We start from the raw sequence: 22,802 nt of genomic DNA on the forward strand, positions 1-22,802 counted from the left end.
GCCGTAACTATGGAGAGCGGGGGCGGGCCCGGGGGCGGGGCCTGGGGGGGGCGGGGCCTGCGGGGAGCCGCTACCAAACCCAACTTTAGTCCTACCAGGTGTGGAAGGGCCGGGCTGAGACCTGAGGACTTTCACACCTCACTCATATGAAGTCCTCAAGATCACCCTTGATATTTTAAATATATCTTTAAGGAGTTAAGTAAACAAAAATAAAAGTGAAATATATTCTTAGTCAAATGAACTTCTGTAGCATAAAGTGTGAACAGACATTTTGCGAAAAATGTTACTAGACTTTAAGTTCGAACTGCTTGCTGTGCAAAGATAAACTTTTCCATTTGGCGGCTATCTCTGGAGGGATGGCTCAGCAGTTAAGAGCACTGGCTGCTCTTTTGGAGGACTCGGGTTCGATTCCCAGCACCCATGTGTCAGTTCACAACACAGACATCTGTAATTCCTGTTCCAGAAGATTTTATACCCTCCACACAAGGGGTGTACAGATCATGCAGGCAGAACATTCACACCTATTAAATAAAATTTAAATTTAAAAAGTAGATTGCTAGTGCTAGGCTCCTGCTATGTCACCCACTGGGCTAAGACATTGGCCTAGGTGGGCTTCAGGAAATAAAAATCCAGCAACGGGAATTGTCTAGTTTTTCAGATCAAATGTTTGACTGAGAGAAAGCCTTTGTTAGTTCTCTGGCACCCTCCATGGAGGAGCTCCCACTTTGCCAGGAAAGACTCAAGTCCTCCAGTTATTCTGTGACCCTTCCTGAGAGGTGGGTAAGTGGAAAGGTTCGTCAGACAGACAGACTGCTCACTCTTGTTAAGAGGCTTAGCAAAGGTACCAGAAGTCAGGGAAGGTTTCACAAAGATGACAGTGGTACCAGCAGGCTAAGAGGAAGCTTCACTTCTCTCCCCCAACCTTTAAGTGGGTTCTGGGAATTGAACTTGGGTCTGCATGCAGGCCTAGTGGTCTCTGATCTGATGTTAGGATCAGAGTGTGAAATCCAAGTCTGCTGACCTGATTGTCAGCCTCCAGATATAACCATCTCATCAGACACCAAGGGTTTGGGAGTGGCTGTTAGACCTCACATTGTTCCTGAATAGAAGAAGCCTTACCTGATCCTATCCCAGCTGCCAAGTTCTTGCCAAGCATCCAGGGTGCTTACCCAACCGTTCAGGGAGATTTTAATGTCCTTCCTTTGGAAACAGCTCCTAACGATCTATTTATTTATGTATGCATTTTATGTATATGAATGCTTTATGTATACATTTTATGTATATGAGTGCTCTCTCGGCCTGTACTCCTGCATCCCAGGAAAGGGAATAGGATCCCATTATAGATGACTGTGAACTACCATGTGGTTGCTGGGAATTGAACTCAGGGCCTCTGGGAGAGCAGCCAGTGCTCTTAACCACTGAGCTATCTCTCCAGCCTTGAAACAACTCTTCTTTAAAGCACACAACAGTGAGTGACTATTGAACATCTTCTAGAATGCTATTTGATCTGGGTTTGCCAAGAAGGTAGTTTAGCATGCTGTCGTTTCCCAGAAACTCACTCAGAACTCCTAAGGCTAGAATTATCTAGACTGTAGTTTTGGTTTCCTTTCTAGGGATCTTGATGAATGTATTTGATCCATCTGTAATTCCACACCTGAGAACTTGGATCCCTGAGACTCACATGTTGAAAGGAGACAATTGACTCCCATGGTTTCTTCTCTGGCCTCCACACATGTATCATAGCATACATGTACCCACACACAAATAAATGAATGTAATTAGAAAACAAAATTGAAAGCTTGGAATCTGGGCCTGGAAGACTGACTCTAAACCAAAATAGTTCCTTTTTTTTTTTTTTTTTTTTGGTTTTTCGAGACAGGGTTTCTCTGTGGCTTTGGAGGCTGTCCTGGTACTAGCTCTTGTAGACCAGGCTGGTCTTGAACTCACAGAGATGCACCTGCCTCTGCCTCCCAAGTGCTGGGATTAAAGGCATGTGCCACCAACGCCCAGCACCAAAATAGTTCCTCTTGGCACTTAAAGACAGGGAATGCAGTTTGGTGTACAGTGTCTGCCCAGGTTTAAGTATAGATGTCTAAGGTCCAGGTCTCACAGTGGCACTGGAAAACAAACAAAAACAAAAACCTCACATTTTTATCACATTTTCTACTAAGTGAAAGATTGTCATACAAAGAAGCTGAGACCTGTTCTCTGGTCACTGCCTATGAACTGTTGTTAAAAGAAATAGACTATGTCTTTAGGAACCCATACATGTACATCCACAAAGAAGGTTAAAAGGAATAGACCATGTCTTTAGGAACGCACACATGTACATCCACAAAGAAGAGAAAATATACTTTACTCTCTGCCCCCATCAGGGTCTCACTATGTAGCTCTGGCTGACCTAAAACTCACTCTGTAGACCAGGCTGGCATCAAACTCATGGGGATCCGCCTGCCTCTACCTGTGGAGTGCTGGGTTAACAGTGTATACCACCGCCTGGCTCTACAGTTGCATTTTTAACAAGGTTGGGAACCTAGAGTCATGACCCCTAATCTAACTTTCCTCACTCCTTTCTTAGGGCAATGGAATGCTTATACTAATAGTTTCAAGAAGGAAAGAAGACAGAATTACTGCACTAAATAGTAACTGGGCCCCCTTTGACCCCCCAGCACTGTGCTGAGTCTGGCCAGACACTGTAAGAGGCATGACTGTGGCTGTTTTCCAAGGCAGTCCCACCCACAGTAGCCAGGCAGTCTGCCTCAACTCAGGCCAGGCAGGTGGGGCCTGGAGCTGGTGCAGCCAAGGTAAACTAGACAAGCAGGGCTTTTCTCTATATGGGGGGGGGGGCAAGTCCTCCCTCCTGTTGCCTCCCTAAGGGTGGCTTGCCTCAAATCAGCAAGCTCTGGCTGGATGGCAGGCACACCTTGTGGTCTGGGACCAAAAACTAGTAATTACCCTAGTATCCAAGTCACTTCACTCCCAGGCTGAAGGCTATTTTCTGTTTTTCCTAAAGGCACCAATTCATTATTTATATCCTACTTGTTCCCCCCAAAAGATTTCTAGCATATTCTAGAGCCATATGGTACATGATTGGTAAATACAGCTTTACGTAGCCTTGTGGAGGGGTAGCAGTATATGTTACTGGTCAGTAATTCCGGAATAGTGTGTGGTGCTTTGAATTATGTCCCTCCATAGGCTGGTAAAAGTGAATACTTGGTTCCTAGTAAATGGAACTGTTTGGGAGGGGTTGGGAGGTGTGGCCTTGGAGGAAGTGTGTCATGGGGGGGCCGGGGGTGGGGGTGGGGTGTTGACATTTCTAAAGCCCATGCCAGGCCCTGTTAACTCTCTGCATCGGGTTGTGTGTCAAGATGTGAGCTCGTCTGCTCTCGGCTTTGATCCCAGCACTCGGGAGGCAGAGGCAGGTGGATCTCTTGAGTTCAAGGCCAGCCTGGTCTACAAGAGCTAGTTCCAGGACAGCCTCCAAAGCTACAGAGAAACCTTGTCTCAAAAAAAAAAAAAAAGAAAAGAAAAAAAGGAAAAGGACAAAAGAAGAGGTGAGCTCTCAACTACTGCTGCAGTGTTCCAGTGCCACTGCATGTCGCCTGCCATGACAGTCATGGACTCAAATCCTCGGAAACCGTTAAGCCCCTTTTTGTTGTGTTCTGCCTGCGAGCCAGAAGAGGGCACCAGATTTCATTATGGATGGTTGTGAGCCACCATGTGGTTGCTGGAAATTGAACTCAGTACCTTTGGAAGAGCAGCTGGTGCTCTTAACCGCTGAGCCATCTCTGCAGCCTCTGGTTTTGTTTTTTTGTTTGTTTGTTTTTGAGACAGGGTTTTTCTCTGTAGCTTTGGCCCTCCTGCAACTTACTCTTGTACACCAGGCTGGCCTTGAACTCACACAGATCCCCCACCTGCCTGCACCACCAGCATGGGATTACAAGTGTACAGCACCACTACTGGCTTTCACAGAATGCTGGGGAACCCTGTGCTTCTACAACAAACACTTTACCCACTGAACCATCTCCTCAGCCCCTGTATCATATACTTTTGTATCACCAAGTCTTAAAAAGTTACTTTTTTTTTCTTGTTTTTTTTTTTTTTTTTCGAGACAGGGTTTCTCTGTGGCTTTGGAGGCTGTCCTGGAACTAGCTCTTGTAGACCAGGCTGCTCTCGAACTCACAGAGATCCACCTGCCTCTGCCTCCCTAGTGCTGGGATTAAAGGTGTTCGCCACCAACGCCTGGCTAAAAGGTTACTTTCTTTTAAATCTTTTGTTTTCTGTCTGTGGGTATTTGTCTGCATGCATGTCTGTGCATCACTTGCAATGTCTGGTGCCCACAGAGACCAGAAGGAGGAACCAGATTCCATGGATCTAGAGTTACAAATGTCTGTGAGCTGCCATATGGGTGCTAAGGACCAAGCCTGTGCCCTCTGGAAGAACAGCAGATACTCTTAACCTGTGAGCCATCTCTCCAGCCAAAGTTACCCCCCAACACTTTTTTTTTTTTTTTCAAGGCATGATTTCTCTGTATAGCCCTGGCTATCCTGGAACTTGCTGTGCAGACCAGGATAACTTCAAACTCAGGATTTCCCTGCCTCTGCCTCCTAAGTGCTGGAATTAAAGGTGTATTCCACCACTGCTGGCCCAAAGTTACCTTTTTATGATGAAAAAGACTATTTCCCTGTAATTAGGAGGTTGAGGCAGGACTGCTGAGAATTTGAGGCTAGCCATGGATATACAGTAAATTCCAGGCTAATCTGGACTACAGAGTATAACTGTCAACAAAACACACACACACACACAACCCACATACACATACACATCTCCATGTGATCATAGCTTTCATGCTTTAAAAATTATATCAGCATGGTCGGGCATTGGTGGCGCCCGCCTTTAATCCCAGCACTCAGGAGGCAGAGGCAGGAGGATATGAGTTTGAAGCCAGCCTGCTCTACAGGACAACCTCCAAAGCCACAAAGAAACCATCTCAACCCCCCCCCAAAAAAAGTACAGGTTTGAGGTGGGCACTTGGGAGGTGAAGGCAGGAAGATCGCAGGTTCAAAGCCAGCCTAGGCTACACAGCTAATTTTTGTTTCAAAAAATTAGAAAGTTTGGGTCCTAGGGTCAGTTAGAACCACCTAGCAGCTGTGGGACTTTTGGGTATGCTATCTCTCCCCTAAATCTGAGTCCTTGGTTCTGTCAGTCAGCATAGCCCCAAAGTTAAGAGGACAAAATGTAAAACAGGAGCAAACAGCTGTGCAAATGCCAGGGAGGATCCAGGAAATGGTCCTTCCCCAGGGCCCTCTCCAAAGACAGAGGGAGAACTTGGAGTTGGATGGGAGGATGCAGGCACATCAATTATTGGTAGGTAGAACCCGCTGGGGCTGGGGCTAGGTCTCAGAGACACCACAGATTCAAATGAAGGCCGGAAGGAAGCTCAAAACAATAGCAATTCTTTCTTTTCATGGATTTTCTTTTTCTTTTTTTAAAATGTTCTTAATTTTATTTATTTATTGAGCTCTCATTATATATAGCCCTAATTGGCCTGGAACTCACTACATAGACCAGGCTGATCTCAAACTTCCAACTTACAGAGATGCACCCACTTGCCTTTGCCTCTCAAATGCTGGGATTAGAGGCTTGAGGCACCACTTGGCCTCAAACAATTTTTAGTACAAGGCCTGAGCCAAAGAGGAAGGGGGTTTACTTTTTACTACTACATGTGGCTAAGAACAAACAAAATTAAGACTCTTAGGATTGCCAACTCCAAAGTCTCTGTGCTCCACCCCCTTTGTCTTGACTCCCTATTGTTGCTTCAAGAAACTTTCCAGTAAGTGTTGAGAGTATCACCTCTCCCCCTATGGAGGATGAGGGGTGTGTGTGTGTGTGTGTGTGTGTGTGTCTCCCCCTATGGAGGATGAGGTGTGTGTGTGTGTGTGTGTGTGTGTGTGTGTGTGTGTGTGTGTGTGTCTCCCCCTATGGAGGATGAGGTGTATGTGTGTGTGTGTGTGTGTGTGTGTGTGTGTGTGTAGTAAGGAGGAAGGTCTGACACACAGGCTCCAGCCAACCGGGAACCTGATTTCCTAAGTAAGATTAGTATCTAGACCCACAGAGAGTGCTCCAACCCAACAGCAGCACTTGGCCCAAGATCTTCTGTCAGGCAATTTCCCTCCCTGTTAAGTCCCTAGAGTAGAGCTTTTCCATGTCCCCAAGTGGCAGGTCACTCCCATATGTCACTTAAATAGTAACACCTACTTCTGAATTAGTACAAAGCTCTCTCTACCTTTGGGTGGGCTCACCCAGAGTCTCTCTGGGTCCTGGGAACAGGCTCCATCAACACCAGCTTTATTCTTGGAGCACAGTACTGAATTCTGCCATTGAAAGACAACCCATCAGGCAGGACAAACTCCTTCACCACACATGGATGGGAAACTTCATTCCCGTTTGGAGAAACAGCAGGTATGTTCTGGAGACACATCACAGCATTCTGGGGAAATGGAAAGCAGTGCAGAGTCTAGGGCTAGGCACGGTGGCCACATGTGTTCCCTGCCCATGTTGTGTTTTTTGAGCCAGAGCTTCTCTGTGTAACAGTTATGGCTGTCCTGGAACTCACTCCGTAGACCAGACTGGCCTGGAACTCACAGAGATAACAGGTGTGTGCTATCACTGACTGGCCTGGGGGTCATACTTAATCCCAGCACTCAGGAGGCAGAGGCGAGCAGAGCTCTGAGTCAGAGACCAGCCTGGTACATGGTGAGACCTGATACAAAGTAAATAAACCAATCAAGAGTCATGTTCGGTTTTTGTTGTTTGTCTTTTTCTTGCTGAGTGGCATTGGGCCAGTCACTCTCAAAGAGGAGAGTGTAGGGCAGAGACCATCTGTAAAGAGCTTGGCACTGTGCCCAGCCCATTTTAAAGGCTCACTTGGGGACAGCTATGATTAGTCTAGCCCAAGAAAGAGTGTGGTCATTGATGGTAGATAAGACGGGTCTAAGTCATGGCTTGACCATTCACTAATCAGCCTGAGGCAAATTATTGACATTTTGAACTTGTACAAAACAGAGCTGAGAGAGAAAACAAATTCTTCCTGCGTTCTATTCTTCCGCCTGTCAGGAAAGGGGAACTCAAGAGAAACATCCTATGGCTTCATGTATAGGTCACCTCCCAATAGACAGTACAGGACTAGAAGACACAGATGAAGGCCCATGTGCCAAGTCAGAGCTGGGTATTGCGGTCAGATTAAAAGAAAACAGGCTAACCTGATTTTTCCTGAAGTGCACTGCTGGCTGAGGCAGTTAAGCAAGACTAATCTTTATGGTTCTCTCCTTCCTAAATGGGGCTCCAGGATCTAAGTCAAGTCATTAGGCTTGGTGGCAGGGACCTTTACTTGCTGTGCCCTGTTGCCAGTCCCAGGCCAAGAATATCATTCCCTTAAGCCTCCTTGGTCACCCTTTCCTTTTCCCATATTACCTCCTACACTAACTTATCTATTGGGGAGGTACCACAGCCATGTGTGAAGAGGTCAGTTCTCTCCTTCCACAATCTAGGGATCAAACCCAGGTTATCAGTTTTCGTGGCAGCCAAACCATCTCACTGTTCATTTTGGGGGGTTGGGGTGGGTCCACACTCACTATTCAACTGGGTATGGTCTTCAATTCCTGATCCTCCCAAGTGTTGGGATGACAAGTATGTGCTGCCAAACATCACCATCTTTGTGAGTTAAAATTCAATCTCAACACAGAGTATCACTGCAAATTGTTTATTAAAACACAAAGCAATGGACAGTGAAAAACATCCTGATTTTTTTACTTTTTTGGTGGGAGTGGGGTGGGGCATGGAAAGGGTAGAGACCGATGGAGACAGCCCAGAAGGAAAGACAGCTCTATCCACCCCTACTGCTTCCCTGGCCAGCAGGTTCCAAGCCCCTTGAGTATACCTTGCCAAGCACTGATGTGAATGCACGGTGTGGCCACAAAGTCAGCCTGGCCTCTGAGGGATAGGAAAGAGCAGGAGTTACAGGAGCTGCTAAGATCTGATGCCTTTTCTCCAATACTTGGTTCCACACAAAGCAGTCAGGTCCAATGCTGAGGGGTGGGGTTGGTTTCCTAACAATCCAGGTTGGGCTGACAGAAGTTGAAGAGGCTGCCCTGAGCTTAGAGTGACAGCCATCCTATCCCAGGGGGACCTTGTGGAAAGGTAATGTTCCTTAACTCCAACAAAGGGACTAGTCCAGGGTCAAATTTCTTTTCATTCCCTGGATCATGGCACACCAGGGAAGAGAAGAGGCAAGAATGTCTCTTTTCCTGACTCTGCCACGACATCCATTTCTCTCCTTGCCAAGTCTCCCCTCCCACCCAGCACCTCCACTCTCCTTTCCTGAAAGTTGTCCTTTGCAAGGACGGAAAGCACACTTCAGTGTGTTGTTGTTTTCCCTCATACTGAAATAAAGCACTAAGCTCAAAATAGAGGTGAGGATGGAGTTCTGCTTTTCCCCGATGCTATGTGCGCCCATCGCACAAGACTGCCTGGATGCAAGTGTGCCAAGGCCCTCTCTGCCAACTTCAGCAGGCACTACTGTTTCCCTGGCTGCCAGCACAATCACGGCCCCTTGTTTTTACATTCCTGGGAGGAACCCATCCCTAGAGATCCACTCTGCTCTTTTCCTGCCAACCCAGCCAGCCCCCAAATCTGCTCTTATCAAGATGTCTCACACCCAGAGCAAATGAGGCAAATGGGGAAGGATAGACCAGATCGGCAGCAAGCCACAAACGTACAAAGTAACCCAGCCTCCCTGGACAACTGACCACCAGTGCTAAGCTACTCTTCTATTGTCATGAACAAAGCTAACCCTCACCCCAGGAGAAGTCCAAACACACATAGTTTTAGCTCTACTTGGAAGAGAAAGCCACCCTGAGCTTTCTGGTGTGGGCAGTAAAGCTTCTTTGCAATTTTCTTAGCACACTTTGATCCCTAATTACATCCTCCCTAGAAGAGAGACCGAGTTCTTCTGCGGATCTCTGAGCAGGTCCTGGGTGTCTGTGGTTTTGCTCCTGTATATTCTCAGTCTTACCTGAGAGTTGCCTTCCTCAGGGGCCACAGCAGGAGGCCCAAAGTAACCCCCCTAGCTTTGTCTTTTAATAGCAGGAGCATCTGTTAGTCTCTCATTTGAGAAAGCTCACCTGCTCTCTTAGGTCCTTATAGTCATAGAGAAGTATCACATGTGGTGGCCATGATTACATTAAGGTTCCTCAAGGCAAGAAGACACTTGAATTATGTCAGAGTAGGCCAGCAAGGAGAGGGAGAGATAGGGAACAGCCCCATGGCAGGGACTGTACGACCCCTGCCCAGGCCTCAATCTAGAGGGTTAGGGATGCCCACCTGACTCAGAGCAGGAGAGGAAAAGGCACTGTGCTGACCAGGGTGGGTCCTTCCCCAGTTCCCAGGGAGGGGGAGAACCTCCCTGGATTCCTCAAGATGAGCCAGTTTCTAAGGAGAAGGGGTCTGAGTGCTAAAAGGGACACTGCTGCCATTTTCTCGATTCTTAGCTAAGCATCTAGACCAGGGCCAGGCCTTTGCAAGAGAGGGGGGGACAGGACAAACAAGAGAAATTCCTTAAAACAGAAGCTTCTCAACAAAACCAAAGGAGTCAATGCAAAGCTCTTAGACTGCTCCAGGCACAGATGGGCATCAGACACAACACTGACTTCACCCCGCCTCATCCAGGCTCACATGACCTCTTGCTCCTGGTCAGCAGGAGCAAGAAAACAAGGCCACATCAACAGGTGACCCCTCTGATACCAAAGGTACTTGAAGACTACCTTTTAAGCCATCAGAACTGTGAGTGTCCACTGAGCATCGTGTCTTTGGGAGTGGAAACACTCCAGAACCATAAATCTGGTTTAGGAGATATGAATACCACAAATCACTTATTGGCACAATGTTTAAGATAGCTTGAATAAAACCCAAAGCAAACCAGTCAGAGGCCAGTTGGCCTGACCTAAACCACGCTGGGCTTGCAGACTCAACCCAGCCGGCCTTGCTTGCTCCTCCCACAAACTTTAAGAGGACCACCTTCTGACAAAAAGGAGCTGTATGCCCTTATCTATCTATGTCTGCCAGCTGGGTCAGACTGTAGTTCAGACAGAAAACCTGGGTCTCTCCTCCCCACCTGCCTGTTACCATTCACAGCTTCCAATTCCAGGCAAACTCTGCACTAGCTCAAAACACAGAAAAGGGAACAAAGAGTGCAAAAAGCAAGATGAACAATGGAGTAATTCTTGACACACACACAATACAAAAATAAAAATAAAGTGTGCCCCACCCAACCCTTTTAACCTAAACCTCATGTACCTACATCATCTTGGAGGAGGGAGAAAGCTTTCAAGTTCAACATTATGAGCTGGCTATCGCCAGCTTTAAGCAGCTCTGATTCGCTGGGCAGGCTTGGCTCAGGGGCATCTACCCCAGCCCCCACCATACTCCTTCCCTGCTGTTTCCTCACTTCCCTTTTAGTTTTTGTTAGCTACAGAAAGATGTTCCTTCCGTTGGACACAACTAGAGAGGAAGGCACCCGTCCCTATCCCTACGGGAAGGGGTGGGCTTGGAAACAGAGGCAGAGCAGAGGCGCTTGGCTTACAGTACCATTAGGAAATGGCCCCAGGAGTCAGAGTTTCCTTCTGAGGCTCTGAGTCACCAAAGGGATGAGTTGGGGTAAGGAGGCAGGACCCCTCCCCTTCCTCAGAGACCCAGGCAAACAAGGCAACACAGAGGCAGCTGTTCTCCTTCATCTTGTTTACTCCACTGACATGGCTCACAGGCTTGTAAATAGTGATGGACCAGGAACCAAAGCCACTGTCAGGAGCCCAATTAGTCAGAACATCCCTTGCCCTAGGCAGGTGGTCTCCAAGACCTTGGCAGTACCTCAGACTGGAGGATCAGGAACTTTAGAAGCACTCCAGGAAGTGCTCCTGATAGCAACTTCGGGTCACAGCCATCCAGCTGGCAACTCAGTATGCTAGGGCTAGCCTAAATCTAGAGAAAATAAAGGACCTTTCTCAAATGACTAAATGCTGGCCTGGAGTCATCAATAGGAGCCAAAGTCAGGACATGAGCCCAGAACTACTTACTTTGTCACAGAGTTCAAATATCTGATAAGGCAAACTCAAAATTTAAACACATTCTAGAAATATGGGCCTGGCCTGAGATTCTATACTGCTCCAACTCAAGCTGAAGCAAATACTGCTGCCTCTGACCTAGAAAATGCCTTTTAGCTTAGCCAGGTTGTCCCTCACTGTTGTCTTAACTGACAAAGGGATGGAGGTGACCAAAAGTTGGGGAACAAGGAGACTTCATCCCCTACAGAGTGTTTACTGGGAATCTGAAATAGACACTTGGATGCTAAAGTTACACGACATTCAGAGCCTCCAGAACTATGGCTGACTAGGGGTCTTTCTGTCCCAGTGTAAGAAGAACTTGACTGCTACTTGCTAGGGGCTAAGAGGGCTGTCTGATCATGGTCAATAAGGAAAACAGCTGGGCTGGTGCAGCCAGTCTTAGTTAGTTCTCTGGGGCGACTCTGGGAATAAACCCAAACTATCTGAAGTAGGACAGAGGACATGGGGATAAATGAACACCAAATTCTGGACATTCTGAACAGTGGTCAGTCACTTGCAGGGCTCGAGTCTCTGAGGTTGCTAACATAAGCCTTTTCTAATCCAAAGACCAGAAGAGACTTTTAAGGTCAAGTGTTCTGTTGCTGCAGGCTGGAAAGCATCCCTGACCTGGCAGCAAGGCCCTATGGAGGGGCCAGTGAGAGCTGCTGGGTCAGGTCCTCCTGGCTGCTGGCTCAGAGATCCAGGGAGGGAGGTACCAACAAAGTGAGGTGGTAGAGGGTAAGACACTCAAGCAAACAGAATTCTCATCTCTGGTCTCCTACCCATTTTGACAATAACTTAGCTGTATGGTTGAGAGTGAGAATTGAGAAGAGATTTCAAATGAACCAGATTAAGAGAAAAATCAAGAAGAAATCAAGTCCTCAACAGGCACTGAAATCAAAATGATTTGTTGTGGCCAACAAGTTGTAGGCAATTTGAGGACCTGACGTACACTAGTTGTCTTGGATACCAGACAGTCCTCTAACTGGTGCACGTCAAAGAGATGAGAAATGACAATGAAGATACTCGAGGTGAGCCATCAAAAGATTAACCAGAAGGGCTTCCAAGTACAGAAGCGCTGACTCTCTTTTTTCCAATTATTCCCCTTTTCCTCTGTCTTTACCACCCAACGTATTTACCTCCACATACATACTTTGAATACCATGACTTCTGAAATCATATCAGACATGAATTCAGAACACAACAAACTCCCAGTATGGGTCTTTCCAGGTTATATGACATTTTCCTGCCGTTAATGTCTAACCTGAAAACAACTGTCACTGCTCTGAGTTCAGAGTCCTTCCTACTAGGTCTGTAATATGGATCCTTGGAGAGGAAGGGTCCACTCACCTCCATACCCCAGAGAAAAAGAGAGCTGGGGGACAGCCACAAGCAGAGCAGGACTGAGCAGCTCTGGGACCAGTGGGTGGGTAGGGGCTGCCCCCACCATTCTGCTTCTTCTTATCTCTTTTCACTTGTGTGTGTGTTGTTTGATTTTTTTTGTTTTGTTTTGTTTTGTTTTGCTGAACACTGTCAAGAATACCGAAACCAACACGTTTGGTTTCTTTCCCCCTCCCTCCACCCGGCTGCGGATGACCATTTGTTCTCACAACCGGCAGAGGCAGAAGAGGGTTGGAATGAACACTCCAAAGGCCACCAGGATGGGAAACATGAGGCTGCTGTTGTCCGAGGCATAGGGGTTTGGTGTGCGGGGGCCTGACTGCACCCTGTTTTTGTTGGTCTGTCTTTTGGGATTAGACCCCTCATCATATTCTTCTTCTTCTTCCTCCTCTTCTTTCTTCTCCAATCCTGGATGAGGCTGCAGCTTTGGTACATCTGAAAAAAAGAAAGAAAATGCCTGTTAGGTACACTAAGACCCACAGTACTTACCTGAGGTCATTCACAGCAGTGAATGAGCCACAGTCCAGCAATCCATGGGACCTTGCTAGGGAGGAGCAGAAACTGTCTCTAACCTAAATAGCAAAGCACAGGCACCATAGTTATATTCAGATTTAACTAAAAAAGTAAAACAGGACCTTTTCCTGTTTCACTTCAAAGCTCCACAAGGTCACCGCAGGTAGGTCCAGTGACCCGCACCTAAGTTATTTTAAGCCTTCTTCTTCCTTCTCTGTGCTCACATCACATTCCTTTTGATTCAGACATTGAAGGGCCGATCCTCAAGGATCTGGCTCCAGCCTCACTACACCTGTCCCAACTCCTCCTAATGAAATCAAGTGGAACTGGGGTAAACTATCACCTTCCTAAAAGTCACACTAGCACTGAGCTGGGGTTGGTGGGGGGAGTGCTAAAGGGACAGCTCCATGGTTAAGAGCACTAGTTCCTCTTGCAGAAGATCGGAATTTAGTTCCCAGCACTACAGGGTGGCTCACAGCCATGCATAACTACAACTCCAGTTTCTTTTCTGAGCTCCAAGAGCATTGCACACATGTGACACATAACACACACACACACACACAACACACACAGAGGAAAAAAACACATAAAATAAATAAGTCTTAAAAAAAGGAGATTTTTTCTATGCATTCAGGATGAGAAATTGCACAGAGAAAAGATGGGGAAGAAAAATGAGTAAGGTACAAGCTTTCTCTGCAAAAATCAGCCCAAGAGGCTGGCAGCCAGGGTAACCCAAACCCTGAGCATATAATATACAGAGGCTGAGCTCCATGGCCAAGAAGACATTAACAAATTAACTTTATCTAAGTGTAGTGTAGCAATACCTACCAACACCCAAGGGGACTCCTATTTTATCTTTTTCCCCAAAGAACTAGAGTCCACCCCCAAATTGAAAAATGGAACTCAGACACATTTCAGGTAATTTCTCTGTGTTATTTTCTCTTTGTGTGTGTCTGTATGCCTGCGCCATGGAGGCCAGAGGACAACTTGTAGGAATCAGTTCTCTTCTACCATGTGGGTCTTAGAGATCAAACACAGGCCATCATACAGCAGTTAAGAATGTATCAAAGGGGCTGGAGAGATGGCTCAGAGGTTAAGAGCACCGACTGCTCTTCCAGAGGTCCTGAGTTCAATTCCCAGCAACCACATGGTGGCTCACAACCATCTGTAGTGAGATCTGGTGCCCTCTTCTGGTGTGCAGATATACATGGAAGCAGAATGTTGCATACATAATAAATAAATAAATAAAGTCTTAAAAAAAAGAAAGAAAGAAAGAAAGAAAGAAAGAAAGAAAGAAAGAAGAATGTATCAAAGGCTGGGCATTGGTGGTGCTCGCCTTTAATTCCAGCACTCAGGAAGCAGAGGCAGGCAGATCTCTGTGAGTTCGAGGCCAACCTGGTCTACAGAGAGAGTTCCAAGACAGCCTCCAAAACAATACAGAGAAACCCTGTCTTGAAAAACCAAAAAAAAAAAAGAAAAAAAAAGTGTCAAAGCTCAGGTGTGGTGGCTCATCTGGGAGACTGAGGCAGGAGAATCTCTGAGTCAAGGACAGCTTTGTCTACTTAACGAGTTCCAGTACTAGAGAGACTAGATCACAAGGGAGGTTTTGTCAAAGACCAACTGTTGATTAAACAGAAGGAGGAGGTATAAACACAGATCTGACCTTAATCCTTGTGGCCAGCATCATGTTATACCTTGTCCTTATCTACCTGACTGAATTCCCTATAATTTGGCTTTTAATATTTCTAAAACAATGGCCAGCTAAATTATCTCAATCAAATCCTTTAGCAGCAGGTAAAAATCCTAACTTACCATCCACTGTCCCAGCCATGATGTAGAGTGCACAGACTTTGGGATTGTCATAGTACCCCTAGGAAACGGGAAAGCACAGTCAGTCACATGGCAGCAAACATCTTCCCCTCCCTCAGATTTGAGGCATGGTGATGGTTACCTTGACAAACTCAATGTAGAGCTTCCCTGTGAAGGTCGACACCTCCCCGTGGACACTCAGCTTCCCCTTCCTGATGCTCATTGGGATGATCTCATCATGGGCTGTACTGTGCCCAACACGGTCAAATATGTCTAAGTCCTTCACCACAACATGGCCATTTAATCGGACATCAAATACCTTCCAGGGTTAGGAAAAAGACAATGTCAACACTGTAAGCCTCACATCCCTTCAAGGAGTTGGACATTATTCATAAGTTATGGTTCTGGATATACTAAAAGGGGTCTAGAGTCCTGCACTTCAGCCAAAAGAAAACCAGGATCCTTTACTGCCTCGGAGAAGAAAGGAGGCATTTACAGGAAAGCACCAAGGAATGAATGCAGTACCAAGGTGGGAAGCAGGAGGCTCCTGAGAAGACCAATTATGTTACCAACCCAAAACAGTAACAGCCAATGGGCAAGGGGACATGGCTTCTCTAGGACGGGAGGACTAAGCCTCCCTCAGAGTTCACTGTCCCTCCCTTCTGAGGAGGTTCACAGGCCTCTGCTCTGGCCTCAGAGTACCCAACTGCTCAAAAGCAGCCATATGCCAGTGATCAGGCAGGGGCCTGAGCACTGCTCACCTTCTGCTGAGACTGTGCAAAGTAGACCTCAGCAAATTTCAACACCAGCACGTAGTCCCCCTCCTCCTTTATGGGCACTTCGTAGCCAAAGGTCTCCTCATTGTACCGCTCTGTTTGATACAGGATCTGGTCCTCCGGGTTGGAACGCAGGATTGGCAGTTTCATGCCATAGTCTGAGGCTGGGGACAAACACGGGAGAAGGCACATCAGAGGCAAGATATAGAGAGTAGAGATTCCCCCAGAACCACCAGAGACATGGTGTTTCCAGGGCAATTCCAACTAGTAACTCTCCAGCACAAGGGGCACTCCCTCTGCACCTGGTTCCAAATAGTCCACACAAAGACAAGAATCAGATAGCTACTGATATGGAGAGTAATGTCAAAGAAACTAAACAGCAATCACCCCAAAATTAGTTCCAGGACTGCTGGAAAAGATGGAGACAGATGAATCTAGTCCATGATGTGAAGGGACTGAAATGCTGCAAAGCTCCTCAAGAAAGAGACCTTCAGAGAACCCTTCCTGAATCCAGGGACACCAGCAACTCCAATCAGTTCAAGTGGGTTTTTCTCAGTCTAAACCAAATAGGTTGTCTGTCCAGGAAAGTTGTTCTTCATTACTATAAATAATATGCTAGTTGTACTTTTTGTTTTTTTCAGAATTTTTATTCAAAAAAGTTCCTAGGTGGCAAAGAAAAACAGCCTCATAAAAGAGGAGAAGGAGCTCTGCAACTACCCAGCCCTTGGCGCAACTATCTCACTTCCCACAGGCTGGAAACTCCAGCTCCACCGTTCTGTCATCCAGGAGAAAGGTTCTACCAAAGCATCAGCTCAGCAGCTGCCTGGTGCAGTTAAGGAAACAAGAAGTCCCTGAACAGCAGCAGACCCACGCCAGCCAGGCTCACCAAGGACCACTGCATCCCATGCAGTAGACTGCCTCAAGATGCACAAGTCTCAGGAAGCCACCTTCCCACTTCCCAGACTGAGAACAAGGGTAAAGGAAAACCTCTACAGCCCCTAGTCCTCTTCATGGCAAGTTATAAATGAGTGTCATCTTTCCACAGATATATATACCATCCTCAGTCCCAAGAGACGAATACTCATGCATCCTGAGAACAATCAGGTTCTTTTAGCCGACACACACAATGAGACTTCCCAGTCTTCCGTAAAACCCCCTTCCCAAACTTCTCAGCAGGAACTGAAGACTTTAAGACCGCCTTCCACTTGAACATGGTGACTCTGAAGACATTTGGCACTGAGATCCTTTTACAGACAGGCAGTTCAGCCATAGCCACACCACCCCGAACGTGTCTAAAGTCATCTGACTCACTCCTAGGAGCTCTATCTTCCAAATCACCATCATTTCAAAGGAGGAGACCCGACAAAAGGTGAAAGATGAACTAAAAGATACAGGGGCTAAGGTCAAGCCCTCAAAAAAATAAACATGACTGTTAACAGTTCCTGTGAGTGACATGAGCCTTGTGATCAGATACACTCATGAGACAATGAACAGGAAACGCATTGTAGCTTTGTCTTCAGAGTCTTCTCCCTGTATCTCCTCAGGAAATCAAAGCAGCACGACTTACAAAGGATGTGGGGTTAACACGCCCTAGCTCTTTCCCAAGCTCAAAAGCTCCAGGATGCATACCTAGAAACCTAAAGGGCCATTTCTCTTCCAATTGAGTGCTAAGAATTTCTTCCTCCCAGGAGGGCCGGGACTCTTGCAAACTTGGAACATTAGCTAGATTTCATCTATAGATTCACAGAAAATTTTGTACATGTGGACACCCCTACACACACACACACACACACACACACACACACACACACACACACCCTGCACTGAATGAAAGCAGGAGAAGCTAGCAGCAGTGTTATCTGCAGCAGTCTCAGTTCCACAGTTCAGAAAACAGCCATGCGGACAGGAATCTGGGGTTACCTTTAACTGCTTTCCTATTAAGCCCCAAGTGTCTTTCCTGAGAGATCTGCCACATAGTCCCAAGAGACAGCAGCAAATTAAAAACAAAACAAAACAAAAAACAAAACAAAACTTTTTTTTTCTTCCGTTCTTAGCCTTTATATATGGACAGCAGAATGCGTTTCTTTAAGTAGAATGAAAGTACAGTCAGCACACTGCTCAAGCTGGCACAAAACAGCTCAGACAGTTAACCAGAAAGGAAGGAGGCCAAAGGACCTACGTTATATCTGCTACTTTTGAGCTATAGACAATAGAGTGGCTCTTTGGAAAACTAAACCCAGTTTCAGAGTAAGACAGGCCTGGATTTGAACCCTGGCCCTGCCACCTACTAAGTGATACTGAACCAATTGTCTTTTAGGTCCATGTCAGCATCTATAAAATAGGGCTATCACCCACACCACGGAACTGTGGTGAGGGTGGGATACCTATGAAAATCTTAACAAGATGACCGCACACGGAGACAGACAAAAGATAAATATGTAGGAATGCCAGATGGGCAGATATGCATACAGTAAGCTCAGAATATAATACCTCGATATTCAAACAGCAAGCACTAATAGAGTACCTTTACACTGGATGTTTAGAAGACAGATTAGCAAGCTCTAGGGGTGCACATCTGTAGCCCCAGTACCCAGGAGGCAGGAGTGGACAAAGCTCTGTGAGCTGGAGGTCAGCCTGGTCTACAGACAGGGTTTCAGGCAAGCAGGCCTACATAGTGAGTTCCTGTCTTAATAAATAAGAAAATGGATTAAAAGGAAAAGGAGGTAATTAAATGAATTAAAAAACTACACACAAGAGCTGAGAGGGGGAAAGCCAGAATGAGCATGCTCTAGTAAGAGCCACCAAAAAGTGCAAGTGCGCAGCTCACACCTGCAATACCAGCACTTAGGACACTGAGGTAGGAGGGTTGCCACAAGTTCAGGACAGTCTGTTTGTTTCAAAACAAATGGATTGCTTCTTCTAGGTCCCCCGATGGCTATATTCTTTTACTAGTGAGGTTAGTTTCTAATGAAATATCCTCAGTGATAGAGGTAAGGAGGCTCAGAGCTAAACTCCAGTTGTAAACTCCCAGTGCTCGGGAGGCCCACAGAAGAAACATTCCTGTTAAGACTGTATAGGAATCCTCACGGCCAAGAACAAAGTAGAGCAGCGGCGGCCAATGGACTCTCCTGCTTTCCTTTCTCTCCCTCACACCCTCCACCAAGTTCTTACTTCCTCAAGTCAGAAGGCAACCCAAGAAAGGGTCTACTTTAGGGTTAAACAAAAGTCACTTGACAGGCTTAGGTCTCCTGATAGCATTTTTCCCCTCTGGAGACACATTCTGACCTATTTTTAATTCCATGTAAAAGGTCATCAAGCAGGGGAAAAAGGAGATGGTGGCACTCTCCTCTCTTCTGGACAGCAGTCCCAGCAGAGGCTCCTAACACACAGAGTGTACTGTGTGTGGGGAAGAAGACAAGCCTCAGGGCACTAAGTTCCAACACGGATTGCTCTACCAAAGGAAGGAGTTTCCCCTAAACCAAGCTAAGCTCTGTGCCCTTAGCTAAATGGTAAGGTCTCCTCGCCAAAGAAAACCACCTGGAAAGCCAGGCCCGGTGGTACAAGACTGGAATCCCAGTACCTGGGAGGTAAAGGCAAAATAATCAAGAGTTCAAGGTTATCCTAGGCTACATGGTAAGTTTGGGGCTAACCTGGGCAACACAAAACCCTGTCTCAAAACCAACAACAAAAAAGCCACTCACAAGTCCCAGGATGCACAATATGCCACAGCACTTTCTATCTTCCTTCTTTTTTTTTTTTTTTTTTTTTAATTTATGTGCATTGGTGTGACGGTGTCAGAACCACTGAAACTGGAGTTACAGACAGTAGTGAGCCATCATGTAAGTGCTGGGAATTGAATCCAGGTCCTCTGGAAGAACAGTCAGTGCTCTTAACTGCTGAGCCACCTTTCCAGCCCCATAGCACCTTCTATAGTGGTGTTTCCATCTGTTGAACTGAAGCACACAGATATAAAATGTCTTTTCCAGGTTGTGAACACTATCTATCCCAAGGCAGAAATGAAATTCAATAAACATTATGAAGTGTCTTTGGAAGCATAAGCCACCTGGTAGCCTATGCCAGTTACAAAAATGCCGAACTACAAAGAAAATGTAGAGAAACAGTGTTCAAAAGCAGGCCAAACCTTTATCTGCACTAAGTTGGCAACAAATACCTGAATTCATTCAGCAGAACTCTCCTCAATGTGATGCAAACACTATTCCAAGCATTTGGAGAAAGAAATGAGGGCATCCAGTGCCTCCTGTAATCGGCATAAATAGCTGCATGAGACAAGGGTCTCTGAATACCTGGCACACCCTGACCCACACAGAGAAGGAAGGGCAGTGTGAACAGCTGCTCTTCCCTTGGCAGGCCTGTCCCCTCAGCAAAGAATGCTGACTGCTGAAAGGAACCTAAACTTATCTGGTCCCAGACCTAATGCCAGGAAGCCCTACTCTTAGGAACCCAGTGAATACTAAAACCCACTGGCCCCACCCAGATGAGCAGACAGCCCTGGGGACTGCAGGGGACCTTCATTTCTACATTGCCCCAAACACTAGTATCCAAATATGGGACTCCAAATATGGAGTCTGGTGGGCCTCATGTAGTTGTATTTGCTACAACTACTCCCCAAACCTCACTCTTGAGTGCTTGGGCCTCCAAGGACAGGAGAGCCTAGTTGGCTGCTGACCAGGCCAGACAACTAAACCACCTGCAACAGCAGCTTAAAAGCAGAATTTAAGGAAAAGCAGTACCTGTGGGCTGAAAGTGGAGTCTTAGCCAACTTTATCCTCTGAACCAGGCACTTCATGGACAACAGAGTCAGTTTAGAGCCGGGTATCTGAATGCAAGAAGCCATCTGCACAATGCCCTTGCCACACCATTATCTCAAGAGGCAAAGTCCACCAACTGTCTAGTTTCCTCAGGGCCTCCTTCCTCTCTGGTCACAAACCATGAAGAAAGAGGAACAGTCCATGACAAGAGGAGGTAAACATGCTACTACAAAGTCTGGTCTTGGCTGCCACAACTTGGAGCCCTGACTCAGCTGAAACCTGGCTCCTGGGACCCACATGCCAGGGCTAAACAAATTCCAGGACACAAAACTTCATAAGACGTCCACATATGCCAAGACCTGCACATGTACGAAAGCAATAAATTCTGGTTCGTTTTGCTAAACAAGCTCTCACAATGTAGCCCTGGAACTGCCTATGTAAACCAGGCTGGCCTTTAACTCTCAGGGATCTGCCTGCTGCTGTCTCCCAAGGGCTAGGATTACCTGCCTAATATACTCACAATATAACTATCTGACACAGAAATTGGGAGAAACTCAGTTGAACCCTTCAGTAAAGTCAAGAGCCACATATGGACACTATGGAAAAAGAAACTCTGTCTCCTAGTTGTCTAGTAAAGCATATTGCCAATTCGGTAGCCATTGCACCCAGCATAGAGCATTAATTTCCCAGAACAAGATACAAGGAAATCCTCTTTTTTTTTTTTTAACTTTTTAAAAAGCTCTACATATATGTGTATTTTGCCTGCATGTATGTCTGTGCGCCATGTGTGCGCCTGGTGACCATGGAGGTCAGAAGGCAATACTGGAGCCCTTGGACTAGAGTTATAGGCAGTCGTGAACCATCGTCTGGGTGCTGGGACTCACACCCGGGTCCTCTGGAAGAGGAATCAGTGCTCCTAATTGCTAAACCATCTCTCCAACCCCCGGGATTGCTTTCCTAAACCTGTTTTTCAGTCCTGCCTATAGAAGAATCTAGAGCAGATTTCTCCAAAGAAAGGATTCGGGTGACCTATAACAGGAGCGCCTGGTGCAGAAATCTGAGCCCCAGCTAGTTAAGTAAGGGAGAAAGTTGTCTGTTGGGTCTAGAGGTGGGCCCAGGAACCTGTATTTCCAATCAACCACCTGCCATAGCAAGTCACACTGCCACCGTAAACCGTGTAACTGTAAAAAACCACCGTTGCTCCATCGGTTAAGCCTCAACCACTTTCCCGTAAGCTGCAATCACACTTCTCTGAAACATAGACTGGCCTCGTGGACACACTACCATCGGCCTCAGTCGCAGGACAGGCATACCAACACCCGACGGGTGGCTTTTACTTCTAAGCATACAAATTCCAAAGGAAGGCAGAGGAGGATGCCACAGTCAAACTTTCCCGGACCATCCCCTTCGAGGATTCCCGACTATGCCGGTTAACAACCAGGCCCCACTCTTGGGAGAAAGGGCACGGAAAGCGGCCAGCTTTATGGTTGGGCAAGAAACGCCGCGATAGTAGAGCAGGGGAATCGATGATCTACGACTTCCAAGGCCACTGGGTGCTAGGCAAAAGGCCACTCTCGTCTTTTACTTTGCCCAGCTCGGGTGGGATGAAGGGCTGAGAAAATGCAGGATGAGAGAGATCTAAATATAACTTCTCGCCAACTCTCTGCCTCGATGGCTCTTGGTAGCTTCCAGCCAGGGCTAGGCCCTGGGCTCCGGCCAGGTCCCTGGGGAGCACTGCAGAGGGAAACTTCACTCCAAGGATGCGGTCTCACGATCGGGAGGAAGGGGCTCGGGGCCCTCGGCTGCGCCCTGGCTCGCAGGCCCCGGACCCCGCGGCTCGGCCGAGGGGCGCTCACCTCGGCCCACCCGGCCTTCCAGAGGGTCCTTGCGGAAGTGGATCCCGTGCACGTCCACATGCGCCTCGCCGCCCGCGTTGACTGCCCAGATGACGCTCTCGGGCAGCCCGGCCCCGGCGACTCCGACCACGCCGAGCCCCGGATTCTGGAGCTCCGGCAAGAGCAACAGCAGCAGCAGTCGGAGGAGCGCCACAGCGGCTGCTTCGGCTGCCCGGGGCCCCAGCATGGCGGCCACCACTGCGGGGGCAGCCCCTGCCGACCCTCGTCCTCGGCCGGACGCCAGGCCGCCCCCGACTCAATAAAACAGCGCCACGGACCGTTCTGCCTCAGCAGCCCGGGACATGTCGCTCTCGGGCCTCCTCCTCAGCCTCGGGTGCCGCCTCCCACCTCACGAACAACCTACCCCGCCGCCCAGCACTCCGCCCGGACGCTTCAGCCAATCAGAGCGCGGCCCTCATTAATTACCCACCACCCCGCCGAGAGAGGCCCTCCTATTGGCGACTGTGTTCGGAAAGGGGCGTG

General features: G+C 47.4%; 1 protein-coding gene across 1 annotated transcript; it reads right to left on the reverse strand.

Annotated features, from left to right (window-relative positions):
• Window positions 1-8,493: 8,493 nt before the first annotated feature.
• Window positions 8,494-22,667, reverse strand: Mlec (malectin). The gene is made up of 5 exons (XM_027416036.2): window positions 22,281-22,667; window positions 15,641-15,819; window positions 15,022-15,198; window positions 14,883-14,940; window positions 8,494-12,992 (listed from the first exon to the last, which is right to left on the reverse strand). Exons 1-5 carry the CDS (start codon window positions 22,504-22,506, stop codon window positions 12,763-12,765), a joined length of 870 nt encoding a protein of 289 aa, XP_027271837.1. The 5' UTR covers window positions 22,507-22,667; the 3' UTR covers window positions 8,494-12,762.
• Window positions 22,668-22,802: the final 135 nt, after the last annotated feature.

Source organism: Cricetulus griseus, chromosome 4, assembly GCF_003668045.3.
Source record: "Cricetulus griseus strain 17A/GY chromosome 4, alternate assembly CriGri-PICRH-1.0, whole genome shotgun sequence".
NCBI classification, from domain to species: domain Eukaryota; kingdom Metazoa; phylum Chordata; class Mammalia; order Rodentia; family Cricetidae; genus Cricetulus; species Cricetulus griseus.

Bases quoted from the DNA above. Each gene is read 5' to 3' on its own strand.
- Mlec (XM_027416036.2), bottom strand. From the start codon at position 22,506: ATGCTGGGGCCCCGGGCAGCCGAAGCAGCCGCTGTGGCGCTCCTCCGA. The intron at 15,199-15,640 runs GTGAGCAGTGCT...TAACCCTGGAAG, and splicing joins TTGCACAGTCTCAGCAGAAG to GTATTTGATGTCCGATTAAA. The intron at 14,941-15,021 runs GTAACCATCACC...CCCGTTTCCTAG, and splicing joins TCTACATTGAGTTTGTCAAG to GGGTACTATGACAATCCCAA.